The 24,238-nt window shown below is 42.6% G+C and overlaps 1 protein-coding gene across 4 annotated transcripts in view; it reads right to left on the reverse strand.

Annotated features, from left to right (window-relative positions):
* Window positions 1-1,322: 1,322 nt before the first annotated feature.
* LOC141166192 (uncharacterized) overlaps window positions 1,323-24,238 on the reverse strand; it is a 40,498-nt gene continuing 17,582 nt past the window's right edge. For all 4 annotated transcript variants that reach the window (XM_073652649.1, XM_073652647.1, XM_073652646.1 and 1 more), the window contains 2 exons: window positions 14,867-15,076; window positions 1,323-3,079 (listed from right to left, as the gene is read on the reverse strand). In XM_073652649.1, coding sequence (XP_073508750.1) covers window positions 2,571-3,079; window positions 14,867-15,076 — 719 coding nt within the window. In that variant the 3' untranslated portion in view covers window positions 1,323-2,570. The remainder of the gene's footprint in view (window positions 3,080-14,866; window positions 15,077-24,238) is intronic.

Genomic DNA, 24,238 nt, shown 5'->3' on the forward strand with positions numbered 1-24,238 from the left:
GATGGAAGCAAAGACCCCTCTAGGATTAAAGGGGTTGGTAACTACTGTTCCTACCTGCCATAGACAAGCTCTTTTGTAAATACCTTGCTTTCCCATATCCTTCTGTAACCTGACCTGCTCTTCTGGTCACATTATTTCTGGCTGAGAACGCTGACTTTCTGTGATATCACATCAGGTTCTCCCTGACTTCCTAGCTCTGGAATGTGATCACACTCATGTGACCTTCATGCTGTGTGGGTGGGCAGGACGATGTTCAGCAGAGCTCACTCACTGCTGCGTCTGTGCATACGGCTGCAGACACAGCTCACCCATCTCCTTTGTATACAGCATAGCGCACATAAATATACCCTGCTCTATACATTAGGATGATTATAATGCGTGTACATAAGTCCTGCTGTATTCCCTCTGTTGTATACATACATCTCTCTCCCCATCCATCCTGTTGCAGTTGAATAAGAGTTCTAGTAATTAAGGGCTAGCAGGAAATAAACCTTATTGCCAGGGCTGATGGTCTGGTGCTTACTTATGTGTATGTTACTTCTATGCACTGTATCAGTGATTTGCCTGCAGCAGTGTCCTAGACAGGGCAACATGCTGAAGCTATGTGAAGCTGGGGGAGTGGAAGTGGTCTATACTGAGTTACAGAGGATGTGCTCACTACTGGCTTGCAGCCAAGCAGAAAGCATGATGGGAAATGTAGACAGAAAGGAGCAGAAGAATCTAAACATGAAGTGATGGTTGTGATAGCAAAGTTGGTGCCAAGGAACAGGAAATTAAACAGAAAGGCATGAAACCACGTGAAAATTGGCAGAAAAGGTGTATAGGTTTCTTTAGGGGCATTTTCCTTAGGCATTGATGGTAAAAACGGTAACGACCACCATCAATTGAGATGGCTTGGGAAGAGTCTGTCCCCAGAGTGACGGGAAAGCTGGCATCAAATGCTCAGCACATCAGGGAACTCTTTCAAGACTGTTGGAAAGCCATTCCAGGTGACTGCCTGATGAAGCTGCTTGAGACAATGCCAGGCGGTCTAAAGCCATCTTCTGAGTAGTCTATGGTTTAACACATATTCTGATTTGTTTCACACATTTCTTTACTCCTTGTTTCTAAATGTGTTCCTTTGTGTTTTTTATTTCCTTCGGTCTGAATCTACAATGTGCACATTCCACGATGAACAAAGAAAACCATTGCATTAACAGGCGAGTCAAACTTTGACTGATGCTGTATATCTGGAAATGTTAATGAATTCCAAATAGTTTTCAAAGTTCTTTCCGTTAGTGAAACCAGAGGTGAAGTTTATGCACAGGGATCAACGACGCACATGGTGAGCCAGTATCTCTGTTTTATTATAATCATCCAGTACGCCAACAATATTGCCATACAGAGGCCAGATATTACCTTTGTAAAATAAAACAAAAAGGTAAATGATCATATCTGCTTCACACAACTTTTTTTACATAAAATGTTACTATCCTGACAACTGTAACTACTTCAGATAAATTCCCATTTGGATATTGCAAATTAACAAACAGCCTTAGATCGCTTTCAGAGGAGCATAATACAGGCGCTTATTTTGCACACATACTATAGACACAACACCTGGACCTCACATGGTTTATATGAACTGGAGTTTAATCGCAAAAGTCTATAGTGTCCTATTGTTCGTTATCCAATTACTAAAAGGCACCTGTCTTATGCTCATCTGAAAGTGGCATAAAACACATTATAGTAAACAGTATAGGCTCAGGTAAACCAGTGATGTGGGTATTGTAACATATTAAGTCTAGCCCACAATCTTTTACTTAACAGGGAAGACAATGAGCTGTATGTGTAAAGTGTTCTATTCTGACAGTCTGCAGGTCCAACTTTCACCCAATCCCAAAGAATAACTGAATACTTTTCCTGTATGAGTTACAGAAAGAGAAGTCAATCATTAGTTGTGTTGGGGGGGGAAATCGACATGACTCACAAGCTTTACATGGATCAAAAAAATACATAACCAGATTTTTACACGAAAATATTGAATTAAAATCATAGAATACGGTACATTCCTAGAAAGGAGAAAAATGATTTGCAGGACCATGGTCTAGTTGCCACATTGCTCTAGTCTGGATGCCACAGAGTACCAATGTACTTTGCCTACAACTGTCTGAATCCTCGGCGCCTCTTCTGAATAGCAGCCTCCAAGACCTCATGATGTAGTCACGCAACTACTAATCTGAAGAGTCGCCGAGGATGCCGGTAGGCAGTCGGCAGTGATCTGATGCAGCTGCCGTAGAGTAAGGATGTAGCCGTTGAACCAGGGTTCTGCAAATTGTTTTACTCCAGTCTAATTCCCAACTATAGTACAGGAGACATGACAGAGTCCCTAAAAAATTATTCAGACAAGGTACTGTAGTTTTTATTGTTGATACAAACAAACTCATGATGGGATCAAGCAATTATTCCACGTCTGATATCAATAATAACTTTTGTCCTCACAAATTAACAATATGCTGAATACTGATGAGCAGTTTTTGAACTTTTTATTAATGAAAGCTTTGGACATGTGAAATCTAATGCACTGAAAGCTAGGATTTTGTAATCGGCAACTCCCCTGAGTGACGATTAGTCTGATGTTTTAAAAACTTAGAATAGTCTCTGAAGCTTTTCCCACATGTCACACACTTAAAATTCTCTGTGTTGTGAGTCCTCATGTGTCTGACCAATGAAGACTTCAGTCCAAATCTCTTCCCACATTCTGTGCACATGAAAAGCTTCTCCCCTGTGTGTGTTCTCTGGTGTACAATCAGAGATGAGTTCCGCGTAAAGTTTTTGCCACACTCTAAACAATAGAAGCACTTTTCTCTGGACTGAGTTTGCTTTTGCAATTCATCAGATCCATCCCATATGTCTCCTTCTAAATCGTGAATACCCAGTACATTTAATATTGGGTGTACTGAATGTTTGTTGGTTTCATCGGATTTCCTTGTAGATCCCTCAGTAACAGATTCTGAAATGTTCAGCTCATTGTTCAAATAAAGACCATATGGATCTGTGCATTCATCTTCATTCTTCTGGCTCTTAGAGAGTCCATCATCTACAAAACCAAAATCCAGCAATAGTTTACTTATTAAGTTCATATATGTCATTATACAAATGGAGCTAAACAATATATGTTAGCATTAACCCCAAAAGTAAAATGCCCTGGAATCTACAAGATCTATCTTTCTATCTACACACACACTCACATATATACACACAAAAAGTTCAAAAGTTTGGGGTCACCCAGACAATTTTGTGTTTTCCATGAAAACTCATACTTTTATTTATCAAATGAGTTGCAAAATGATTAGAAAATATAGTCCAGACATTGACAAGGTTAGAAATAATGATTTTTATTTGAAAGAATAATTTTCTCCTTCAAACTTTGCTTTCATCAAAGAATGCTCCCTTTGCAGCAATTATAGCATTGCAGACCTTTGGCATTCTAGCTGGTAATTTGCTGAGGTAATCTTGAGAAATTTCCCCCCATGCTTCCTGAACCCCTCCCACAAGTTAGATTGGCTTGATGGGCACTTTTTGCGTACCATACGGTCAAGCTGCTCCCACAACAGCTCAATGGGGTTGAGATCTGGTGACTGCGCTGGCTACTCCATTACAGATAGAATACAAGCTGCCTGCTTCTTCCCTAAATAGTTCATGCATAATTTGGAGGTGTGCTTTGGGTCATTGTCCTGTTGTAGGATGAAATTGGCTCCAATCAAGCGCTGTCCACAGGGTATGGCATGGCGTTGCAAAATGGAGTGATAGCCTTCCTTATTCAAAATCCCATTTACCTTGTACAAATCTCCCACTTTACCAGCACCAAAGCAACCCCAGACCATCACATTACCTCCACCATGCTTGACAGATGGCGTCAGGCACTCTTCCAGCATCTTTTCAGTTGTTCTGAGTCTTACAAATATTCTTCTGTGTGATCCAAACACCTTAAAACTTTTTTCCAATCTTACTCTGTCCAATGTCTGTGTTCTTTTGCCCATATTAATCTTTTCCTTTTATTAGCCAGTCTCAGATATGGCTTTTTCTTTGTCACTTTGCCCTGAAGGCCAGCAACCCGGAGTCGCCTCTTCACTGTAGACGTTGACACTGGAGTTTTGCGTGTACTATTTAATGAAGCTGCCAGTTGAGGAGCTGTGAGGCGTCGATTTCTCAAACTAGAGACTCTAATGTACTTGTCTTGTTGCTCAGTTGTGCAGCGGGGCCTCCCACTTCTCTTTCTACTCTGGTTAGAGCCTGTTTGTGCTCTCCTCTGAAGGGAGTAGTACACACCGTTGTAGGAAATCTTCAGTTTCTTGGCAATCTCTCGCATGGAATAGCCTTGATTTCTAAGAACAAGTACAGACCGTCGAGTTTCACATGAAAGTTCTCGTTTTCTGGCCATTTTGAGAGTTTCATACAACAAACAAATGTAATGCTCCAGATTCTCAACTAGCTCAAAGGAAGGTCAATTTTATAGCTTCTCAAATCCGCCAAACTGTTTTCAGCTGGGCTAACATACTTGTGCAAGGGTTTTCTAAACATCCAATAGCCTTCTTACACAGTTAGCAAACACAATGTACCATTAAAACACTGGAGTGGTGGTTGTAAATGTGCCTGTATACACCTATGTAGATATTGCAATAAAAACAAGATGTTTGCAGCTAGAATAGTCATTTACCACATTAACAATGTATAGAGTGTATTTCTGATTCATTTAATGTTAGCTTCATTGAAAAAAAAAAAGTGCTTTTCTTTCAAAAATAATGACATTTCTAAATGACCCCAAACTTTTGAACGGTAGTGTGTGTATTATAATTATATATATACAGTACAGACCAAAAGTTTGGACACACCTTCTCATTTAAAGATTTTTCTGCATTTTCATAACTATGAAAATTGTACATTCACACTGAAGGCATCAAAACCATGAATTAACACATGTGGAATTAGATACTTAACAAAAAAGTGGGAAACAACTGAAAATATGTCTTATATTCTAGGTTCTTCAAAGTAGCCACCTTTTGCTTTGATGACTGCTTTGCACACTCTTGGTATTCTCTTGATGAGCTTCAAGAGGTAGTCACCGGAAATGGTCTTCCAACAATCTTGAAGGAGTTCCCAGAGATGCTTAGCACTTGTTGGCCCTTTTTCCTGCACTCTGTGGTCCAGCTCACCCCAAACCATCTCGATTGGGTTCAGGTCTGGTTACTGTGGAGGCCAGGTCATCTGGCGTAGCACCCCATCGCTCTCCCTCTTGGTCAAATAGCCCTTACACAGCCTAGAGGTGTGTTTGGGGTCATTGTCCTGTTGAAAAATAAATGATGGTCCAACTAAACGCAAATCGGATGGAATAGCATACTGCTGCAAGATGCTGTGTAGCCATGCTGGTTCAGTATGCCTTCAATTTGAATAAATCCCCAACAGTGTCACCAGCAAAGCACCCCCACACCATCACACCTCCTCCTCCATGCTTCACGGTAGAAACCAGGCATGTAGAGTCCATCCGTTCACCTTTTCTTCGTCGCACAAAGACACGGTGGTTGGAACCAAAGATCTCAAATTTGGACTCAACAGACCAAAGCACAGATTTCCACTGGTCTAATGTTCATTCCTTGGGTTCTTTAGCCCAAACAAGTCTTTTCTGCTTGTTGCCTGTCCTTAGCAGTGGTTTCCTAGTAGCTATTTTACCATGAAGGCCTGCTGCACAAAGTCTCCTCTTAACAGTTGTTGAAGAGATGTGTCTGCTGCTAGAACTCTGTGTGGCATTGACCTGGTCTCTAATCTGAGCTGCTGTTAACCGGCGATTTCTGAGGCTGGTGACTCGGTTATACATATCCTCAGAAGCAGAAGTGACTCTTGGTCTTCCTTTCCTGGGGGGGGTCCTCATGTGAGCCAGTTTCTTTGTAGCTCTTGATGGTTTTTGCAACTGCACTTGGGGACACATTCAAAGTTTGCCCAATTTTTCGCACTGACTGACCTTCATTTCTTAAAGTAATGATGGCCACTCGTTTTTCTTTACTTAGCTGCTTTTTTCTTGCCATAATACAAATTCTAACAATTTATTCAGTAGGACTATCAGCTGTGTATCCACATGACTTCTGCACAACACACTCTGATGGTCCAAACCCCATTTATAACGCAAGAAATCCCACTTATTAAACCTGACAGGGCACACCTGTGAAGTGAAAACCATTTCCGGTGACTACCTCTTGAAGCTCATCAAGAGAATGCTTTGCACACTTTTGGCAGTCATCAAAGCAAAAGGTGGCTACTTTCAAGAACCAGAATATAAGACATATTTTCAGTTGTTTCACACTTTTTTGTTAACTATATAATTCCACATGTGTTAATTCATAGTTTTGATGCCTTCAGTGTGAATGTACGATTTTCAAAGTCATGAAAATACAGAAAAATCTTTAAATGAGAAGGTGTGTCCAAACTTTTGGTCTGATTATATATATACACACACACAGTGCAGCAGCACTCCACTATGGCCAAAATACATAAAGACAATAAAAACGTTTGATTTAAACTGTGTTATTACTCAATGAACTTTACTTACAGAAAACGGAGGCTCTCAGCTCATAAATCGGCCAATTCATGTGTGCCCATCAACCGCTGCAAGGTGACCTCCCATCTGATGGGTACTACTCTGCCTACATGCCTCTCTTGGGCTACAAGCCTATAACTCTGGACAGAACATGTCACCTTGCAGCAGTTGATGGGCACACATGAATTGGCCAATTTATGAGCTAAGAACCTCAGTTTTTTGTAAGTAAAGTTCATTGAGTAATAACACAGTTTAAATCAAACGTTTTTATTGTCTTTATGTATTTTGGCCATAATGGAGTGCTGCTGCGCTTTCTTTTTATATATCTTATTCAGTTTCCGCAGCTTGCACCTGTTCACATTAGGATGTGCTGGTCAGTTCTTATATATATATATATATATATTTATATTACAGACCAAAAGTTTGGACACACCTCATTTAAAGATTTTTCTGTATTTTCTTGACTATGAAAATTGTACATTCACACGGAAGGCATCAAAACTATGAGTTAACACATGTGGAATTATATACTTAACCAAAAAGTGTGAAACAACTGAAAATATGTCTTATATTCTAGGTTCTTCAAAGTAGCCACCTTTTGCTTTGATGACTGCTTTGCACACTCTTGGCATTCTCTTGATGAGCTTCAAGAGGTAGTCACCGGAAATGGTTTTCACTTCACAGGTGTGCCCTGTCAGGTTTAATAAGTTTGATTTCTTACCTTATAAATGGGGTTGGGACCATCAGTTGTGTTGTGCAGAAGTCTGGTGGATACACAGCTGATAGTCCTACTGAATAGACTGTTAGAATTTGTATTATGGCAAGAAAAAAGCAGCTAAGTAAAGAAAAACGAGTGGCCATCATTACTTTAAGAAATGAAGGTCAGTCAGTGCGAAAAATTGGGAAAACTTTGAAAGTGTCCCCAAGTGCAGTTGCAAGAACCATCAAGCGCTACAAAGAAACTGGCTCACATGAGGACCGCCCCAGGAAAGGAAGACCAAGAGTCACCTCTGCTTCTGAGGATAAGTTTATCCGAGTCACCAGTCTCAGAAATCGCAGGTTAACAGCAGCTCAGATTAGAGACCAGGTCAATGCCACACAGAGTTCTAGCAGCAGACACATCTCTACAACAACTGTTAAGAGGAGACTTTGTGCAGCAGGCCTTCATGGTAAAATAGCTGCTAGGAAACCACTGCTAAGGACAGGCAACAAGCAGAAGATACCTGTTTGGGCTAAAGAACACAAGGAATGGACATTAGACCAGTGGAAATCTGTGCTTTGGTCTGATGAGTCCAAATTTGAGATCTTTGGTTCCAACCACCATGTCTTTGTGCAACGCAGAACAGGTGAACGGATGGACTCTACATGCCTGGTTCCCACCGTGAAGCATGGAGGAGAAGGTGTGATGGTGTGGGGGTGCTTTGCTGGTGACACTGTTGGGGATTTATTCAAAATTGAAGGCATACTGATCCAGCATGGCTACCACAGCATCTTGCAGCGGCATGCTATTCCATCCGGTTTGCGTTTAGTTGGACCATCATTTATTTTTCAACAGGACAATGACCCCAAACACATCGCCAGGCTGTGTAAGGGCTATTTGACCAAGAAGGAGAGTGATGGGGTGCTACGCCGATGACCTGGCCTCCACAGTCACCAGACCTGAACCCAATCGAGATGGTTTGGGGTGAGCTGGACCGCAGAGTGAAGGCAAAAGGGCCAACAAGTACTATGCATCTCTGGGAACTCCTTCAAGATTGTTGGAAGACCATTTCCGGTGACTACCTCTTGAAGCTCATCAAGATAATGCCAAGAGTGTGCAAAGCAGTCATCAAAGCAAAAGGTGGCTACTTTGAAGAACCTAGAATATAAGACATATTTTCAGTGGTTTCACACTTTTTTGTTAAGTATCTAATTCCACATGTGTTAATTCATAGTTTTGATGCCTTCAGTGTGAATGTACAATTTTCATAGTCAAGAAAATACAGAAAAATCTTTAAATGAGAAGGTGGGTCCAAACTTTTGGTCTGTACTGTATGTTAAACTTTTCAGAGAAAACATACTCTTAAATACTAGCTGGGGACAAAGGCGACTAGGATGACCGATCCAAGAGGCAGGTCCCAGGTGGCTTCTCCTCACCCATCTTGACTGACAGGTCTCTCCCTACAAGTGTGTATAGTGAAAGATCTGTCAATCAAGAGAAGAACAAATCCGGCTGATCCCGGCTGGCATTTAAAAGTATGTTTTTTTCAGAAACACTGGAGCATTTTAGTGTGAAACACACATGGCACTAATAATTGAGCCGATTAGAGATTCAGTCATCAGATTCCATATTTGCGTCACAGTTTTTTGCACAATCCTTTCACTTCTTGAGCCTGAATACTTTGATCACACCTGCATTCATCTTTGATTTTGCTGCATATTCCTTGTTTCCTATTCATTACTTTAGAATAATACACAGATTTTTTTTATCGGGTCAAATCTGGTGAAGTTTCTAGCATTGTAAGCTAGTGTGACAAAAAGTCCTTGGTGTGTCTGGAATTATGGTAGGGTGCCAGGTCTTACTGGAACATGCCATCATGACTTGGAAATCACATCTGCATTGGCAGCATTTTTCATGTTGATAGCACATTTGTCTTCAGAATGGCCACTAAAGCACAACAAAACATTTTGGGTCAGTGTTTTGGGGCTTTTTTATGTCAGGTAAAAATTCTCCGTGGGGGGGGGGGGGGGTGTGAAACAGACTTTGATCCATGACCTTAAACCTCAAATTGAATTTTGACAGAATAAATAACTTTTTTCACAATCTAGTTTTCATGTTTCTTTGTCCATGGTAAAAACTTCGAATCCAAGTCCTAAATGGTGGTAAAATTACAAAATTTGACTGAGCATCCGCAATTCAATGTAGCTTACTGGGTCTATACTCCCCCCTGATCTCCTGTTACATTTTCCAGAGTACCTTTCACCGTTAAGTCCCTGAGCTGGGTAGTCCCAACGTTGTCCTGGGACTCCTCCAGGTCCAGGATATTGGCTTCAGGGGATGCTTCCTCATCCTCCTCTATAGCCAAACCTAAATAAGGCCCATACAATAATGGCACTTCCACAAGATATTATCAACCTACAACGAAACGAAAGTAGCAAGCCATCCAGATTCAAATACAATAATCTTTATTGGTCAAAAATCAAAATGTATAAAAAACGCTAAAAGCAAGAGGAAACCATGCAGAATTAACGACATCAACTGGCAGTACCAGACTACTTCACAAGAGGGAGCCTAAGCTCTAAAGGCTGAAAGTTATGTTGGCACAGGGAAATGTATCAAGTATCAACAGCTACCATGAAGATTAGCATGAATCTTAGACAGGGGTTTCAACATTAATAAAGTGCAAATGTGATTAAAGTGCATATACAGTACAGACCAAAAGTTTGGACACACCTTCTCATTTAAAGATTTTTCTGTATTTTCATGACTATGAAAATTGTACATTCACACTGAAGGCATCAAAACTATGAATTAACACATGTGGAATTAGATACTTAACAAAAAAGTGGGAAACAACTGAAAATATGTCTTATATTCTAGGTTCTTCAAAGTAGCCACCTTTTGCTTTGATGACTGCTTTGCACACTCTTGGCATTCTCTTGATGAGCTTCAAGAGGTAGTCACCGGAAATGGTCTTCCAACAATCTTGAAGGAGTTCCCAGAGATGCTTAGCACTTGTTGGCCCTTTTGCCTTCACTCTGCGGTCCAGCTCACCCCAAACCATCTTGATTGGGTTCAGGTCTGGTGACTGTGGAGGCCAGGTCATCTGGCATAGCACCCCCTCACTCTCCTTCTTGGTCAAATAGCCCTTACACAGCCTGGAGGTGTGTTTGGGGTCATTGTCCTGTTGAAAAATAAATGATGGTCCAACTAAACGCAAACCGGATGGAATAGCATGCCGCTGCAAGATGCTGTGGTAGCCATGCTGGTTCAGTATGCCTTCAATTTTGAATAAATTCCCAACAGTGTCACCAGCAAAGCACCCCCACACCATCACACCTCCTCCTCCATGCTTCACGGTGGGAACCAAGCATGTAGAGTCCATCCGTTCACCTTTTCTGTGTCGCACAAAGACATGGTGGTTGGAACCAAAGATCTCAAATTTGGACTCATCAGACCAAAGCACAGATTTCCACTGGTCTAATGTCCATTCCTTGTGTTCTTTAGCCCAAACAAGTCTCTTCTGCTTGTTGCCTGTCCTTAGCAGTGGTTTCCTAGCAGCTATTTTACCATGAAGTCCTGCTGCACAAAGTCTCCTCTTAACAGTTGTTGAAGAGATGTGTCTGCTGCTAGAACTCTGTGTGGCATTGACCTGGTCTCTAATCTGAGCTGCTGTTAACCTGCGATTTCTGAGGCTGGTGACTCGGATAAACTTATCCTCAGAAGCAGAGGTGACTCTTGGTCTTCCTTTCCTGGGGCGGTCCTCACTTTCTTTGTAGTACTTGATGGTTTTTACAACTGCACTTGGGGACACTTTCAAAGTTTGCCCAATTTTTCAGACTGACTGACCTTCATTTCTTAAAGTAATGATGGCCACTCGTTTTTCTTTACTTGGCTGCTTTTTTCTTGCCATAATACAAATTCTAACAGTCTATTCAGTAGGACTATCAGCTGTGTATCCACCTGACTTCTGCACAACACAACTGATGGTCCCAACCCCATTTATAAGGCAAGAAATCCCACTTATTAAACCTGACAGGGCACACCTGTGAAGTGAAAACCATTTCCGGTGACTACCTCTTGAAGCTCATCAAGAGAATGCCAAGAGTGTGCAAAGCAGTCATCAAAGCAAAAGGTGGCTACTTTGAAGAACCTAGAATATAAGACATATTTTCAGTTGTTTCACACTTTTTTTCTAAGTATATAATTCCACATGTGTTAATTCATAGTTTTGATGCCTTCAGTGTGAATGTACAATTTTCATAGTCATGAAAATACAGAAAAATCTTTAAATGAGAAGGTGTGTCCAAACTTTTGGTCTGTACTGTATATGTAAGGCGAACAACAAATCCTGCTAGACAGGAAACACATCCTGCTAAAGGTAAATGCAATCATAACTTCAGTAATAAACATATGTTTTTAAACCCAAATTTCAGAAAAACTGATATAAGGAAAGTGCCTAATATGATATGAAGTTTAGCCCAATAAAGTAAATGAACTGCACCTATAGATCCAGAATATAATGCATAATACTCAAGCAGACAAGTCCTGCTAAAAACAAGGTATGCTCAATTTGTACATTGTTAAATCATAAAAGTCAATCTCAAAGCCAATGAGGTATGGAAAAGGTGCAAACATGTCATCATAGATGCAGACATAAGTGCAAAGTGCAGGGAATAGGAGATACAACATGAGGATGTGTTACAGGCCCCGATGCACGTTTTGAGGTTAAGCTTCTTCCTGGGGAGTTGGTATAGGGGGTGAGGGGTAATGTGGTCCATTTTATACCTCAGTGAAATCAATGGGGGCGGCAGATTGGAAGAGGCGCTCCTGCCGGAAGACCGGAAGTCGAGTCACAGTCGGTCAGGGTCACACATAAACGCCTCCATCCGACGGGTCAGTATGCGGGCATGGAGCATGCGGAACTATAGACGCTTCTCCACAGCAACCCGGAGGAGCGCTCACCGCTACGGATGCATAGGAAAGCGTGTATAGGTTTTACTAGGATTTGGACTCCAATGGACATGGTGAGATGGCGCTGTGGTACCAAGCACCCTATGGTGCATGGATATATCACCCTTGACTGGGCATCAACATTTCCATGTAGCTTACTGGGTCTATACTCCCCACTGATCTCCTGGGAACCCCATTCAACACTGTTAGATTTTCCAGAGTACCTTTCACTGTTAAGTCTCTTAGCTGGGTAGTCCCAACATTGTCCTGGGACTCCTCCAGGTCCGGGATATTGTCTTCAGGGGATGCTTCCTCATCCTCCTCTATAGCCAGTACAATGAAAGGAAATTCACCGGTTACATCATGTGACCTTGTTACCATAGCAGACTCCTGGCAGCATACGGAACTACTGGGTGCTACAATAGCATACAATAAGTGCTCAACAATTCCTACTCGGTGGGTCACTGAACCACAGTCAGAGCGTATGTCAAACTGTGCCATGGGATGGTTCTTGGCGCCTCCACGGATACACCTACCCCCACCCTCTTCCCAGGGACTAGCTGATGCAGAAGTGGGGCAGTTAATAGTGTCACCAAACTTCCTGAGTCCAGCCACAGTAACACTGTTCACAGTCACCTGGCACAGCTGAAGTATGGCACTGCACACGTGATGTGAAAAAAATGAAAAGCATCAACCTACAGAGCAATCCATCGGTTCTTGAAACATAGAACAATGGCCTGCTGCATGACTCAGGGCCTGAAATCTCCAACAGACAATGGTACAAGATGTACCCCTTGAAACCGGTTCTGACCCTTCCTCGGTCGTTGTGCAACCCTCAGACTTGGACCCCCCCCTTTTGGGTATCCTAGAAAGGTGACCCCAGGCTCCCGTGATTGCTCAGGGATTTCTCCACAGCCAAGTATCTTTCCACAAGGTTCACATGTGCATTATTGGGATCTCCTTGGACACCCCAGCTTTGCACGGACTTAGGTAGTGAGTGGATAAATCGGTCCACTACCACTCTTTCCACCATCTGTGCCAGAGATCAGGTCTCAGGCTGCAGCCATTTTTGCACCTTTTGTAACAGGTCAAACAAGGGACCAGGGCGCCTTGTCCCTTTGGCTGTGCCAGAGGTGCACCATTTGTGCTCAGACTGCCTAGGTTACTCCCAAACGTGCCGTAATCTCCACTTTGTTTGCCGTACCCTTTTGCATCCTGCAGAGCAAGGCTGTAGTATGCTTTCTGCGGTTCTCCAGCAGGGTATGGAGTTTGGACCTCTACCCATTGTTCTGGGGGCAATTTCTCCCTGTCAGCCACCCTTTCAAAGACAGTCAGGAAAGCCTCAACATCGTCCTCCAGGGTCATTTTCTGCAAGGCCTCGCATACTGTTCGCCTCACACCGGTACCGTCACTTTGGCTGGCGGGAGGTGCCGTCTTCTTAAACCAGACAGTTTCTGCCAAGAGAGCCATCTGCTGCTGATGCACCTGCAGGATCAGGAGTTTGTTGGCTTCTTGTTGCGCCTGCTGCTGCCACTGCTGATTGACCTGGACCAGTTGTTTAACAAGCTCTTCCATGGTTTCAGACCCTGTTTGCAATGCTGTAGCAGCCCTAACCCAAGCCATTCAGTCTTTAAAGTGTGATCACCTGTGGTCTTTGGGAGTTCATGCCGACTTTCAAACACCAATTGTATGATTTCAGCTCTCTGGTAGCGGCTTACATACACACAGCACATGGTTTTTATATCAAAATAGCATAAAGTTTATGGTCCATCATGAACTTTACCGCTTCAAAATGAAAACAGCCCTTCTCCAGGACAAGCGAGTAACAAAGTCTTTCCTTTTGGAACAATGAAACAAGGTAAATATAAAAATTTCACCACTCTCAGTATTTCAGGGTGTTGCAGCTCCAGCAGTATGAACGTGTTCACCAGACAAACACACCTCTCAGCTCCAGCCCAAACTTCACACTGCTGAGCTAACTCAGCTGCGGTAATTAGGCCTGTAAGTCCCAGCTGGATTATGGGAACAACCTTTTCCACCCAGAATCTTTTGGTTGCTCCTAAATCCTGGACCTAAAATCCAGTCAAATTAAAACTCTCTAGGTAACCTAGTGTTACTGGTACACACTTTACATTACCAAGGCCTCCTGCTCTCTTACAATGGGTATTTAGGTCATTGTGCTGTCAGATCTACTGCAGAGCCGTGAGGAGAGCTACAGATGCAGATGTGTTTGTAATAAGAAAGATCAGATTTGTTGTACCAGTCCCTCCATCCACACTAGCTGCCTATGAGATGGAAACTGAGGAAGTGTTAGTTGTAATCATACACAGCTTTGCAGTGAGATAAGGGTAGTAGACTGTCAGTCATAACATGCCTCACACTGGTAGCGCCCAGTTTAATTTAAAACAAGCTCTGGAGGCAGACTCACTGGGAGATCCATGTCCTGCCCGTAGATCTTAACAGCTCATTTACACATTAGGAAAATTCTCTGGAATAAAACATTAGATTGCACACATATCGTATCAAGGCATAATTTTTCTCAACTTTCTATGACCTAAATACCCATTTTAGGAGGGTTGAACCTACGGACAGATTCCCTTTAAGACTATTCATGCCACGTATAAGTATGAGCAGTTACTCACCTGCAAAGTGATTTTCAGAAGTCTCTTGTTTTATACGCTGTGACCCTTGCGAATCAACATAGTCATTTGAGAAGGATCCCCTTTCACAACACTGCTGGTCCTTTTGTATTAGGCTTGATTCTTTTCCCTCCATTAAAGCCACTGTCACACCATCTTTATCTTCATTCAGAGAGTGCTGCAAGTTATTTTTGCATGGCTCACCTTTTGACTCTGAGGAATTGGAAGTAAGATTAAGAGCAGGTTAACTTATTCATTAAGAAGACAAAGCCAATGATACAATTCGGAAAATGCTGAACTGTGTGGATGTGCAGACAGCTTTACATACTGCTAAGGCACCAATAAATATTATGTGTAAGCTGACCATGCCATGTGTGTGGGGCTGTCCTGACTCATCTTAAAAACAGGGAATGAAGCAGTGTTTTTTTTTCTCTTCTCCAACAAATTGCTGAATATGCATGTCTATGGGGGAGTCAGAAGGAATAGAGCTCACCAAATTAAGGTGCGTTCCCATGTTCAGTATTTGCTGCAGGTTTGAAGCTGCATATTTATGCAGCGTCAAAACGCAGCGACCAGATGTTCCAGCATAGTGAATGGGATTTCTAGAAATCCCATGTCCACTGTGCGTCTCTATGCTCCTGTGGATCACCCGCGGAAACTGACATACGGTCTTTCAGATCCGCAGCATGTCAATTTCTCTTGCGGGTACGTATGTGGATTTTCCCCATAGACCTGCATCAATGAGCAAAATCAGCTTGTGAAATAAAAAAAAAAAAAAAAGTATGTGTGTCCGCTCATTTGCATAATGAGGGCGTAGGTGGTGCAGACGTTCTGCAGATTCAGGGCCACATCCTGATCGTGGGATCGTACCCTTAAGAGTTCAGCCAACAGCATTCTAAGGTGGATGACCACTTCAACCTTTTAAGGAACCAGACATTTTTTAAAATTTTTCCTCTTTCAGTTTTTCCTCCCATTATTCCAAGAGCCATACTTTTTTTTGTTTTTTTTCCCGGCAATATAGCCATTTGAGGGTTTGTTTATTTTTTTGCAAGACAAGTTGTAGTTTTGAATGACACCATTCATTTTACCATATAGTGTACTGAAAAATGGGGGAAAAAATATTCCAAGTGGGGTAAAGTGGTGACATTTTTTTTCTATTTCATCTTTTAATGGTTAAACAAAATTTAGAACCTTTAAAAAAAAAATAAAAATAAAATTGTGTTGCCATTTTCTGAGACCTGTAATTTTTCATTTTTCTGTCCATGGAGTTGGGTTGAGGCTTGTTTTTTTGCGAGGTAAGCTAACGTTTTTAAAGATACCATTTCGGTGTACATATAACATTTTTATACCTTTTAAATTCCATTTTTCTGGGGAAGTGTGGCAACTGAAAAGGTCATTTTGGCGTTATCCCATTTTTTTCTTTTGTTTAATATACAGTTTAAATAATGTTATATTGTGTAAAAGGAGAAGTTGTAAACTTTTTTTTACATTCTTTTTTTCTGTCACGTTTTTTTTTTTTTTTACTTTATTTTTCAGTCCCAAAAGGGGACTACAGTATTGCAGTATATAGTATAATTACTATTCTCCTATGAAGCCCAGCCTGTAGCTGAGCTTTCCATGAGGACTGAGATGGCAGGTTAAGGGCCCCTGGCTTCCATGTTAACCATCAGGTTGCCATGATTGCGCACCAGCAATGGTGTAATTTAAATGCTGATATCAGTGATCTCTGTTAATAGATAGTGTGGATTCTTCTATTCCGTCAATAATACAGTGAAGATCAGTTGCGGTTACATTTACTTTCTGAGTGAAAACAGATGTAAAATAGGAATTTAAAAGTTCGGTCTTCTCAGCATCATTTTTACCACTTTACCATTTTCATCCTGTAAAAATCCTATAGCATCTTTGACTTTTCTTTTACTTTACATGCCCCCAACATCCTCTCTTATTGCTTTTGACTTAATTCATTATCAGCGTTAGCTAATCTGATGCATGCCCTGCAGACAGCATTATATTCTTTAGATATGCCTCCCTCTTTCCATTCGATAAGCATTTCTTTCTTCCTTCCTTTTTAGTATGCGTTTAAGTTCTGTGTTCATCCATTTTCTACAAAGCCTCCTCATTTCATGGGCTTAAAAGTAATTGGACAAATTAACTTTACCATAAATAAGATATTCATTTTTAATACTTTTGTATTACTTTGTAATATTTGCCTGCACCTTTAATGTTTGTGCACATGTCTGCAAATTCTGAAGGAGTAAATGAATTGATTGCATCTTTCAAAAAGGAGGAGTGTGTGATGAATTATTGTCTACATATTCCAGGGATTTCACATCCCATTCCACCTGCACCTTGAAAATGTAACTGTGTGCACGCCAATCTTCCTTCCTGGTATTGTCTAAGCAGGCCAAAGTTGCTAGCAGACCTGGAGATCGCCAAGACGACCTCAGGTTACCATGACAACAATCGGGCCCTTGCGATGATGTTACGGGGGTGGGAACTCCCTCCCTTTAGCATCTGAAATGCTGCAATCGATAGCAATCGTGGCAATTAGGGGGTTAAACAGCCAGGAGCGATACGGGCACTGTTGGCTGTGAGAGCTGGGTCTCGGCGGCGATCGTGTGGGCACAGCTCCTTCGACCATGACGTATAGATACGTCAAATGTCGTGAAGGGGTTAAGAACGACCTCTTTTAAAGAATGGATGCTGGATAGCGTGATGCTCAACTTGTCTCTTCAGAATTCCCCATAGATGTTCAATCGGTTTCAGATCAGGAGACATACTAGGCCACTGAATCACTTTCATCCTGTTCTTCTTCAGAAATGCAACAGTGGCCTTAGATATGTGTTTTGGATCACTGTCATGATAGAAAAGTGCACGTCTACCAAGGGCACAGCGTGATGGTAACATCCTCTCTATCAATACAGAGCAGTACATCTGTGAATTCATGATACCATCAATGAAATGTAGCTTCTCGATACCAGCAGCACTCATGCAGTCCCACATAAGGACACGGCTATCACGTTTCACTGTAGGCACTATGCACTTTTCTTTGTACTCACCTTTGCGATGCCATAAAGTTTTGAAGTCATCAGTTCCAAAAACATTTAGCTTGGTTTCATCACTCCAGAGGATAGTGTGTCAGTAGTTTTCATATTTTTCAACATGGGCCCTTGCAATCTGTAGGCGGGCTTTTTTTGTGCATGAGCTTTAGGAGAGGCTTCCTTGTGGATGGCACCCATGCATGTCATTCCCTTGCAGTGTACGCCATATTGTGTCACAGGAAACACTCACCCCAGTTTGACTATTTACTTTTATAGCTTACTGCAGAGAACGTGCATGTCAATTCATCTCATCAGAAGACACTCCTATTTCGGTGCTAATTTCAATGGTCAGCCTGGATGTCGCTGAGAAGGTTGCAGTTCTAGGTTTGCTACATTTCACTTTTGCTACAGTACTCTGACTGAAAAGTAAAGCTTTGCTGATCTTCTTGTAGCCTTCAAATTTTTGAGTAAAGAAATCATTTTCTTTCTCAGGTCTTGTGACATTTCTCTTCCATATGGTGCCACTGCTGGCTGAAAGCACGAAATGGGAAAGGCTTTTTCTTAAGTAATGCCCTTTTAGGCTATGTGCCCACGTTGCGGACCTGAAGCATATTTTTTACGCATCTCCCTGGCGGGAAAATCGCATGCGGATATTACATGCGGTTTTCCCGCCAGGTAGAAAAGTTTGTGAGGCGTCTTTGCATGCATTTCCGCATGCGGGTTATCAAGCACTTCTCCAAGTGATTTAAGCATCACTTGGAAAAGTGCTTTGACAACTTGTTCACACTATATAAATCCATGCAACCGGCATGGATTTATATAGTGTGACCAGTAATAGTTAAAAAAAAAGAATCAGAATGGTAAAAAATAAAAAAATAAAGTTTATACTCACCTACAGATTCATTCTCTGCCCCGTCCGGAGTCTTGAGCGGCTCACGCTGTTGTGTGCAGGACCTGCGGTGACGTCATTGAGTCATGTGATGGGTCACATGACTCAATGACGTGGCAGGTCCTTCAGACAACAGCGCGACGGAGGAAAAACATCAGAAGATAAAGTTTATACTTATTTTTTCTTTTTTTTACAGGTTCTTTGGTACCCAGGTCTGGATGAGAGTCTCCTCTCATCCAGACTTGGGTACCATCCGCACATTGATTCCGCAGCGCTTCCGCAAAATTAATGAACATGCTGCGGATTTTTGACCGCAGCATATACGCTGCGGAAAAATCCGCAGCATGGGCATTGACATTGCGGAATGCCATTGGGGACCATGGGGTGCGGATATACATGCGTTTTACAAGCGTTTACGCTGCGGAAATTCCGCAGCATATACGCTTGAAAAGCGCTACGTGGGCACGCAGCCTTATAGTCCATTATCTTCTGGACCCTTGTTTAATGAATAATTAGACGTACTGGTGGTTGAATTCTTTTTAATTGAAATTCTCTAGTCTAAAACTTTAGCTTAGCTCCTAAAATTTCGGTTGGAATGAATTAATTTTTGCAATATGGTCTTGTATGACTTTGTTATAAAGATTACTTTTTTTGGATGAGCAAAATAACAAATGTTGTTTGCAATCAATGGTTTTCGTTTGTGGGAGTATTTTGCAGTATGGTATTCCATAGAAAATAATGATTCTGAAAGGAAACTAAAGGTTTTCTGACAAATCTTTTGGGGTGTACTCATATATTGCTCAGCCCTGTACATAATATATTACCCTGGAAAAAAAAAAGAGCAAAAGTTGTATAATATACTGAAATAGGAATTAGGAGATGTAGCAGGGGTTAATATATATGGAAGACAAATGGCAATAGCAGTGCACTTGCTGAGTTTGTCACTTCACTGCTGATACCATGGGGAGGGAGGGTTAGGCTGTGTGCTCACGATGCGTTTTTTAAGAGTTTCCGCAGCAGCAAAAACGCTGCAGAAACGCTTAAAAAACGCTTGGTAGAAGGTCTGCCATGTTCCCCAATGATAATCCGCATGTGCTGTGCACATGCTGCGGAAATTTCCGCTGCGGATTATCACTGCGGAAAAAAATGCAGCACTACCAATTATTTTGCGGAAGTGCTGTGTTTTCGCCGCCACTGACTTGCATTAGATCGCATGGATTACGCATCACTGCATCTGTAGATGCGCATTCCATGCGTTCTAATGTGCGGATGGTACCCGGGTCTAGAAGAGAGGAGACTCTCCTCCAGACCCGGGTACCATAGAAACTGTGAAAAAAAAGAAGAAAATAAAAAATAGAATTAGACTTACCGGTAATTCGGTTTCTAATAACCCAACACGACAGCACCAAAGGAGGATGTCACCCCACCCTTACATGGACAGGAAACACAAAGAGGTTAAATAGCCCCTCCCTCGTCCTCCCTCCAGTGTTTTTATAAAGGACCACACAAGTATGGATGCTTCAAATTATATTTATTCATATTAAATGATTGGCTAACCAAGCCTGGGAGGGAATTACCAGTGCTGTCGTGGTGGGTTATTAGAAACCGAATTACCGGTAAGTCTAATTCTATTTTCTCCAATAACCCCCCACGACAGCACCAAAGGAGGAGTACCAAAGACTCATGTTTAGGGAGGGACAATGGCCTGAAGCACTTTCCGCCCAAAGGCCAAGTCTTTAATGGACATTAAATTAAGTTTGTAATGCTTGGTGAAGGTATGGACCGAGGACCATGCAGCTGCTCTACATATCTGCTCGAGGGAAGCGCTAGCCTTTTCTGCCCAGGAGACGGACATGGCTCTAGTAGAGTGTGCTTTCAGTTTCTCTGGTGGTGAGAGATTCTGGACCTGATATGATTCCACAATTGCTTTCTTGATCCAAGTAGTGATGGTAACCTTTGAGACCTTCTTCCTTCTGTTCTGACCAGATGGCTGAATAAAGAGGTTCTGATCCTTCCTCCAGGCCTCTGTCTTTTGGAGGTAGTGAAGAACAACCCGCCTTACGTCCAAAGTATGGAATTCTTCTTCCCTTTTATTCTTTGGGTTTTGACAGAAGGAAGGCAGAATTATCTCCTGAGACCTATGAAAGTCTGAGACTACCTTTGGCAAGAAAGATGGGTCCAGTTGTAGAATAATCCTATCATCCAGGATTCTCAGATATGGGTCATTCACTGAGAAGGCCTGGATTTCTCCCACTCTCCTGGCAGTGGTAATCGCTACTAGAAATGTTGTTTTCCAGGCTAATTTATCCAGCTCTATTGAGGCCAAAGGTTCAAACGGTGGTAGTGTCAGACCTTTAAGGACGATATTAAGATCCCAGGAGGGAACGGGGTTGATTATTCTGGGACGCAGACGAGTAGCTGCTGTCATGAACCTTTTTGCCCATCGGTGTTCGGCTAGGCTCTGGTCGAAATAGATACTCAGCGCCGCGATCTGAACCTTGAAGGTGCTGGGTCTAAGGTCTTTTTCCAGCCCCTCTTGTAGAAAATCCAAGATCTGGGTCATGTCAGGATGCCGAAGATCTGGTATATTTGGTTTATACCATGTTAGGAAGGTCTTCCATATCTTGCTGTATATGGAGTTTGTGAATTGTTTCCTACTTTTTTGTAGGGTATGAATTACTCGGTCTGAGAGTCCTTTTGCCTTCAGGATTGTGAACTCAGAAGCCAGGCTGCTAGATGGAGGTTCTCTGGATCTGGATGGAGTACTGGACCCTGATGGAGAAGGTTTTTGATTGCTGGCAGAATGAGGGGTCCTTCTATGCTTAAACTGTTTAGTGCACAGAACCAGCTCCTTTTGGGCCAAAGTGGGGCTATCAAAATTATTCTGACCTCCTCGGTCCTTACTTTCTGTAAGGTCCTGGGTAGCAATGGAATTGGCGGAAAAGCGTAAGCCAGATGGAAAAGCCAAGGGTGAGCGAATGCATCTATCCCCAGGCATACGTCGTCTGGATCTAGGGAGAAGTATTTTTCTGCCTTGGTGTCTTGCAAAGAAGTCCACCTCCTGACGACCCCATTGTCTGGTCAGCATGTGGAAAATGTCCGAGTCCATCTCCCATTCCCCCGGATGGATATTCCTTCTGCTCAGAAAATCGGCCTGGATGTTGTCTGAGCCTTTTATGTGCAGACCTGATAAGGAACGAAGATGTCTTTCCACCCAGAAGAATATTCTTGCTGAGATACCTTTTAGATTCTCGTATCTTGTACTCCCTTGATGGGACAGGTGAGCTACGGTAGTCATGTTGTCTGAATAGACTTTTACGTGTGTGCCCGTAATGATTGGAGCTGACATTTTGAGTGCCTCCTCCACTGCCTTTAACTCGCGGAAGTTGGAGGATCTCCTGCTGGTCTCTTCTGTCCAGACCCCTTGGAAGGGGGTCTGAGCAACGACAGCTCCCCATCCCGTCTTGCTGGCGTCTACCGTGACTGTTATCAGAGCGAACTGAGACCATGGAACCCCTGTTCCTTGGGCTGAGCCACCATGACAGGGATGTTTTTACATAATGAGGGATCATGATCTTCCTGTTTAGGGAGTCTGGGGATCCGTCCCATTGTGCAAGAACATGGGTTTGCAATACCCTGGTGTGAGCCTGAGCCCAGGCTACGGAATGGATGCAGGCTGTCATGGAGCCGAGGGTTGACATGGCAAACCTTAGGGACACCCTGTTCAGGGTCTTCAGATTCGATATCTTAGATCTCAAAAGTATCTGTTTGTCCTTTGGTAGGAAGGAGGTTTGTTTGGCAGAGTCTAGTAGAACACCCCAGGAACGTTTTTTCTGTGGCAGGGACCAGGTCTGACTTTTGATGATTTATCAACCTAGGGTGGTCAGGATTTGGATTCTTCTTTGCAGATCTTCCTGGAGTGCTTCCACTGAGGGACCTACTAGTAAGAAGTCGTCGATTGAAGCCACTACCTCTGATATAATTTTGGTAAATATTCTTGGTGTGAGGATATCCCGAAAGGCAATACGTTGAATTGAAAATGTAACGTTTGATCCTCTTGAACCACCGCAAACCTTAGAAATTTCCGGTATGTTGGATGTATAGGGACGTGATAGTATGCGTCCTGTAAGTCGATGGTTGCCATCATATAGCCTTGTCCTATCAAGGGAACTGCTGATCTGATGGACTCCATTTTGAATGTTCTGTAGATCATGTATTGGTTTAGGGGTTTCAGATTTATTATTATGTAGGTGCCGTTTGGTTTCCTTATCATAAACAGGCGTGAATAGTGGCCTGTGTGTCTTTCTGTTTTTGGGACCGGTGAAATAGCCCCCAAGGATGGTAGGTTTTTTTGGCCGGACATCAGTGCGGTCTTTAATCTCGGGGAGGTTAGACAAGTTATCCTTACTTTTATTGGAGGATATGAGGAGAATTCGATCTTTACCCCTTCTTGAATTACCTTCAAGACCCATTGACTGGAGCAGATCTTTTGCCATTGGTGAAGGTATTTCATGATTCGTCCCCCCACTGCTCTGGCGTCACCGCATCTGTTGTTGCTGTCCTTTTGGGAAAAAAATATTCCTGTCTTTCCCCCCTTTGGGGTAGCTCCATCGACCGGACTTGCCTTTCCCCTTGTACTGGGGATTCTGTTCCTGAGGGGGGCGAAAGGGGGTCTTCTTGTAGTGTCTGAGTTCAGGCAGGGATTTCTTTTTATCAGCCGCCTTCTCCAGGAGGTCGTCAAGGGCTTGGCCAAACATATATTCTCCCCTGAAGGGAATGGAACAAAGTTTTATTTTAGAGGCCACGTCACTGTTCCACGATTTCAGCCATAGTGCTCGCCTTGTGGAGTTCGATAGGACTGCGGCCCTGGCGGTTACCCTCACAGATTCCGCTGAAGCATCCGCCAGAAAGTCAGTGGCCTTCTGCAGTAAAGGTAGGGAAGCTTGTATCTCCTCTCTGGATGTGCCCATAGCCAGATGCCCTTCAAGCTGGTTGAGCCATCTTGACATGGACCGTGCAACACACGTGGAGACTACGTTTGTGTTCAGAAGGACTGCTGATGTTTCCAGGGTTTTGAGAAGGCTGTCCATTTTGCAGTCCAGAGGATCCTTTAGTTGCGACGAGTCCTCGAATGGCAATACTGTCTTTTTAGCGACTCTTGCCACCTGAATATCGACCTTAGGTATCTCGGTCCAACATTTTGAGGTTTCTTCATCTACCGGAAACCTGTCTTTCAATTCTGCTGGTGTATTCAGTCGTCTTTCAGGATTTTCCCATTCGTCCAGGATTAGATCCTGAATATTTTTATGTATCGGGAACACCATATTTTTCTTTGAGCGGAGACCAACGAACATCTCTTCCTGGACTGATCTAGTGGGCTTCTCTTCTTCCACTTCCATCGTTCTTCTTACTGCTGAGAGGAGGTCTTCCATAAATTCCATTGAA

Source organism: Phyllobates terribilis, unplaced genomic scaffold (assembly GCF_046119375.1).
Source record: "Phyllobates terribilis strain yellow unplaced genomic scaffold, ASM4611937v1 Scaffold_11__3_contigs__length_659146591, whole genome shotgun sequence".
NCBI classification, from domain to species: Eukaryota; Metazoa; Chordata; class Amphibia; order Anura; family Dendrobatidae; genus Phyllobates; species Phyllobates terribilis.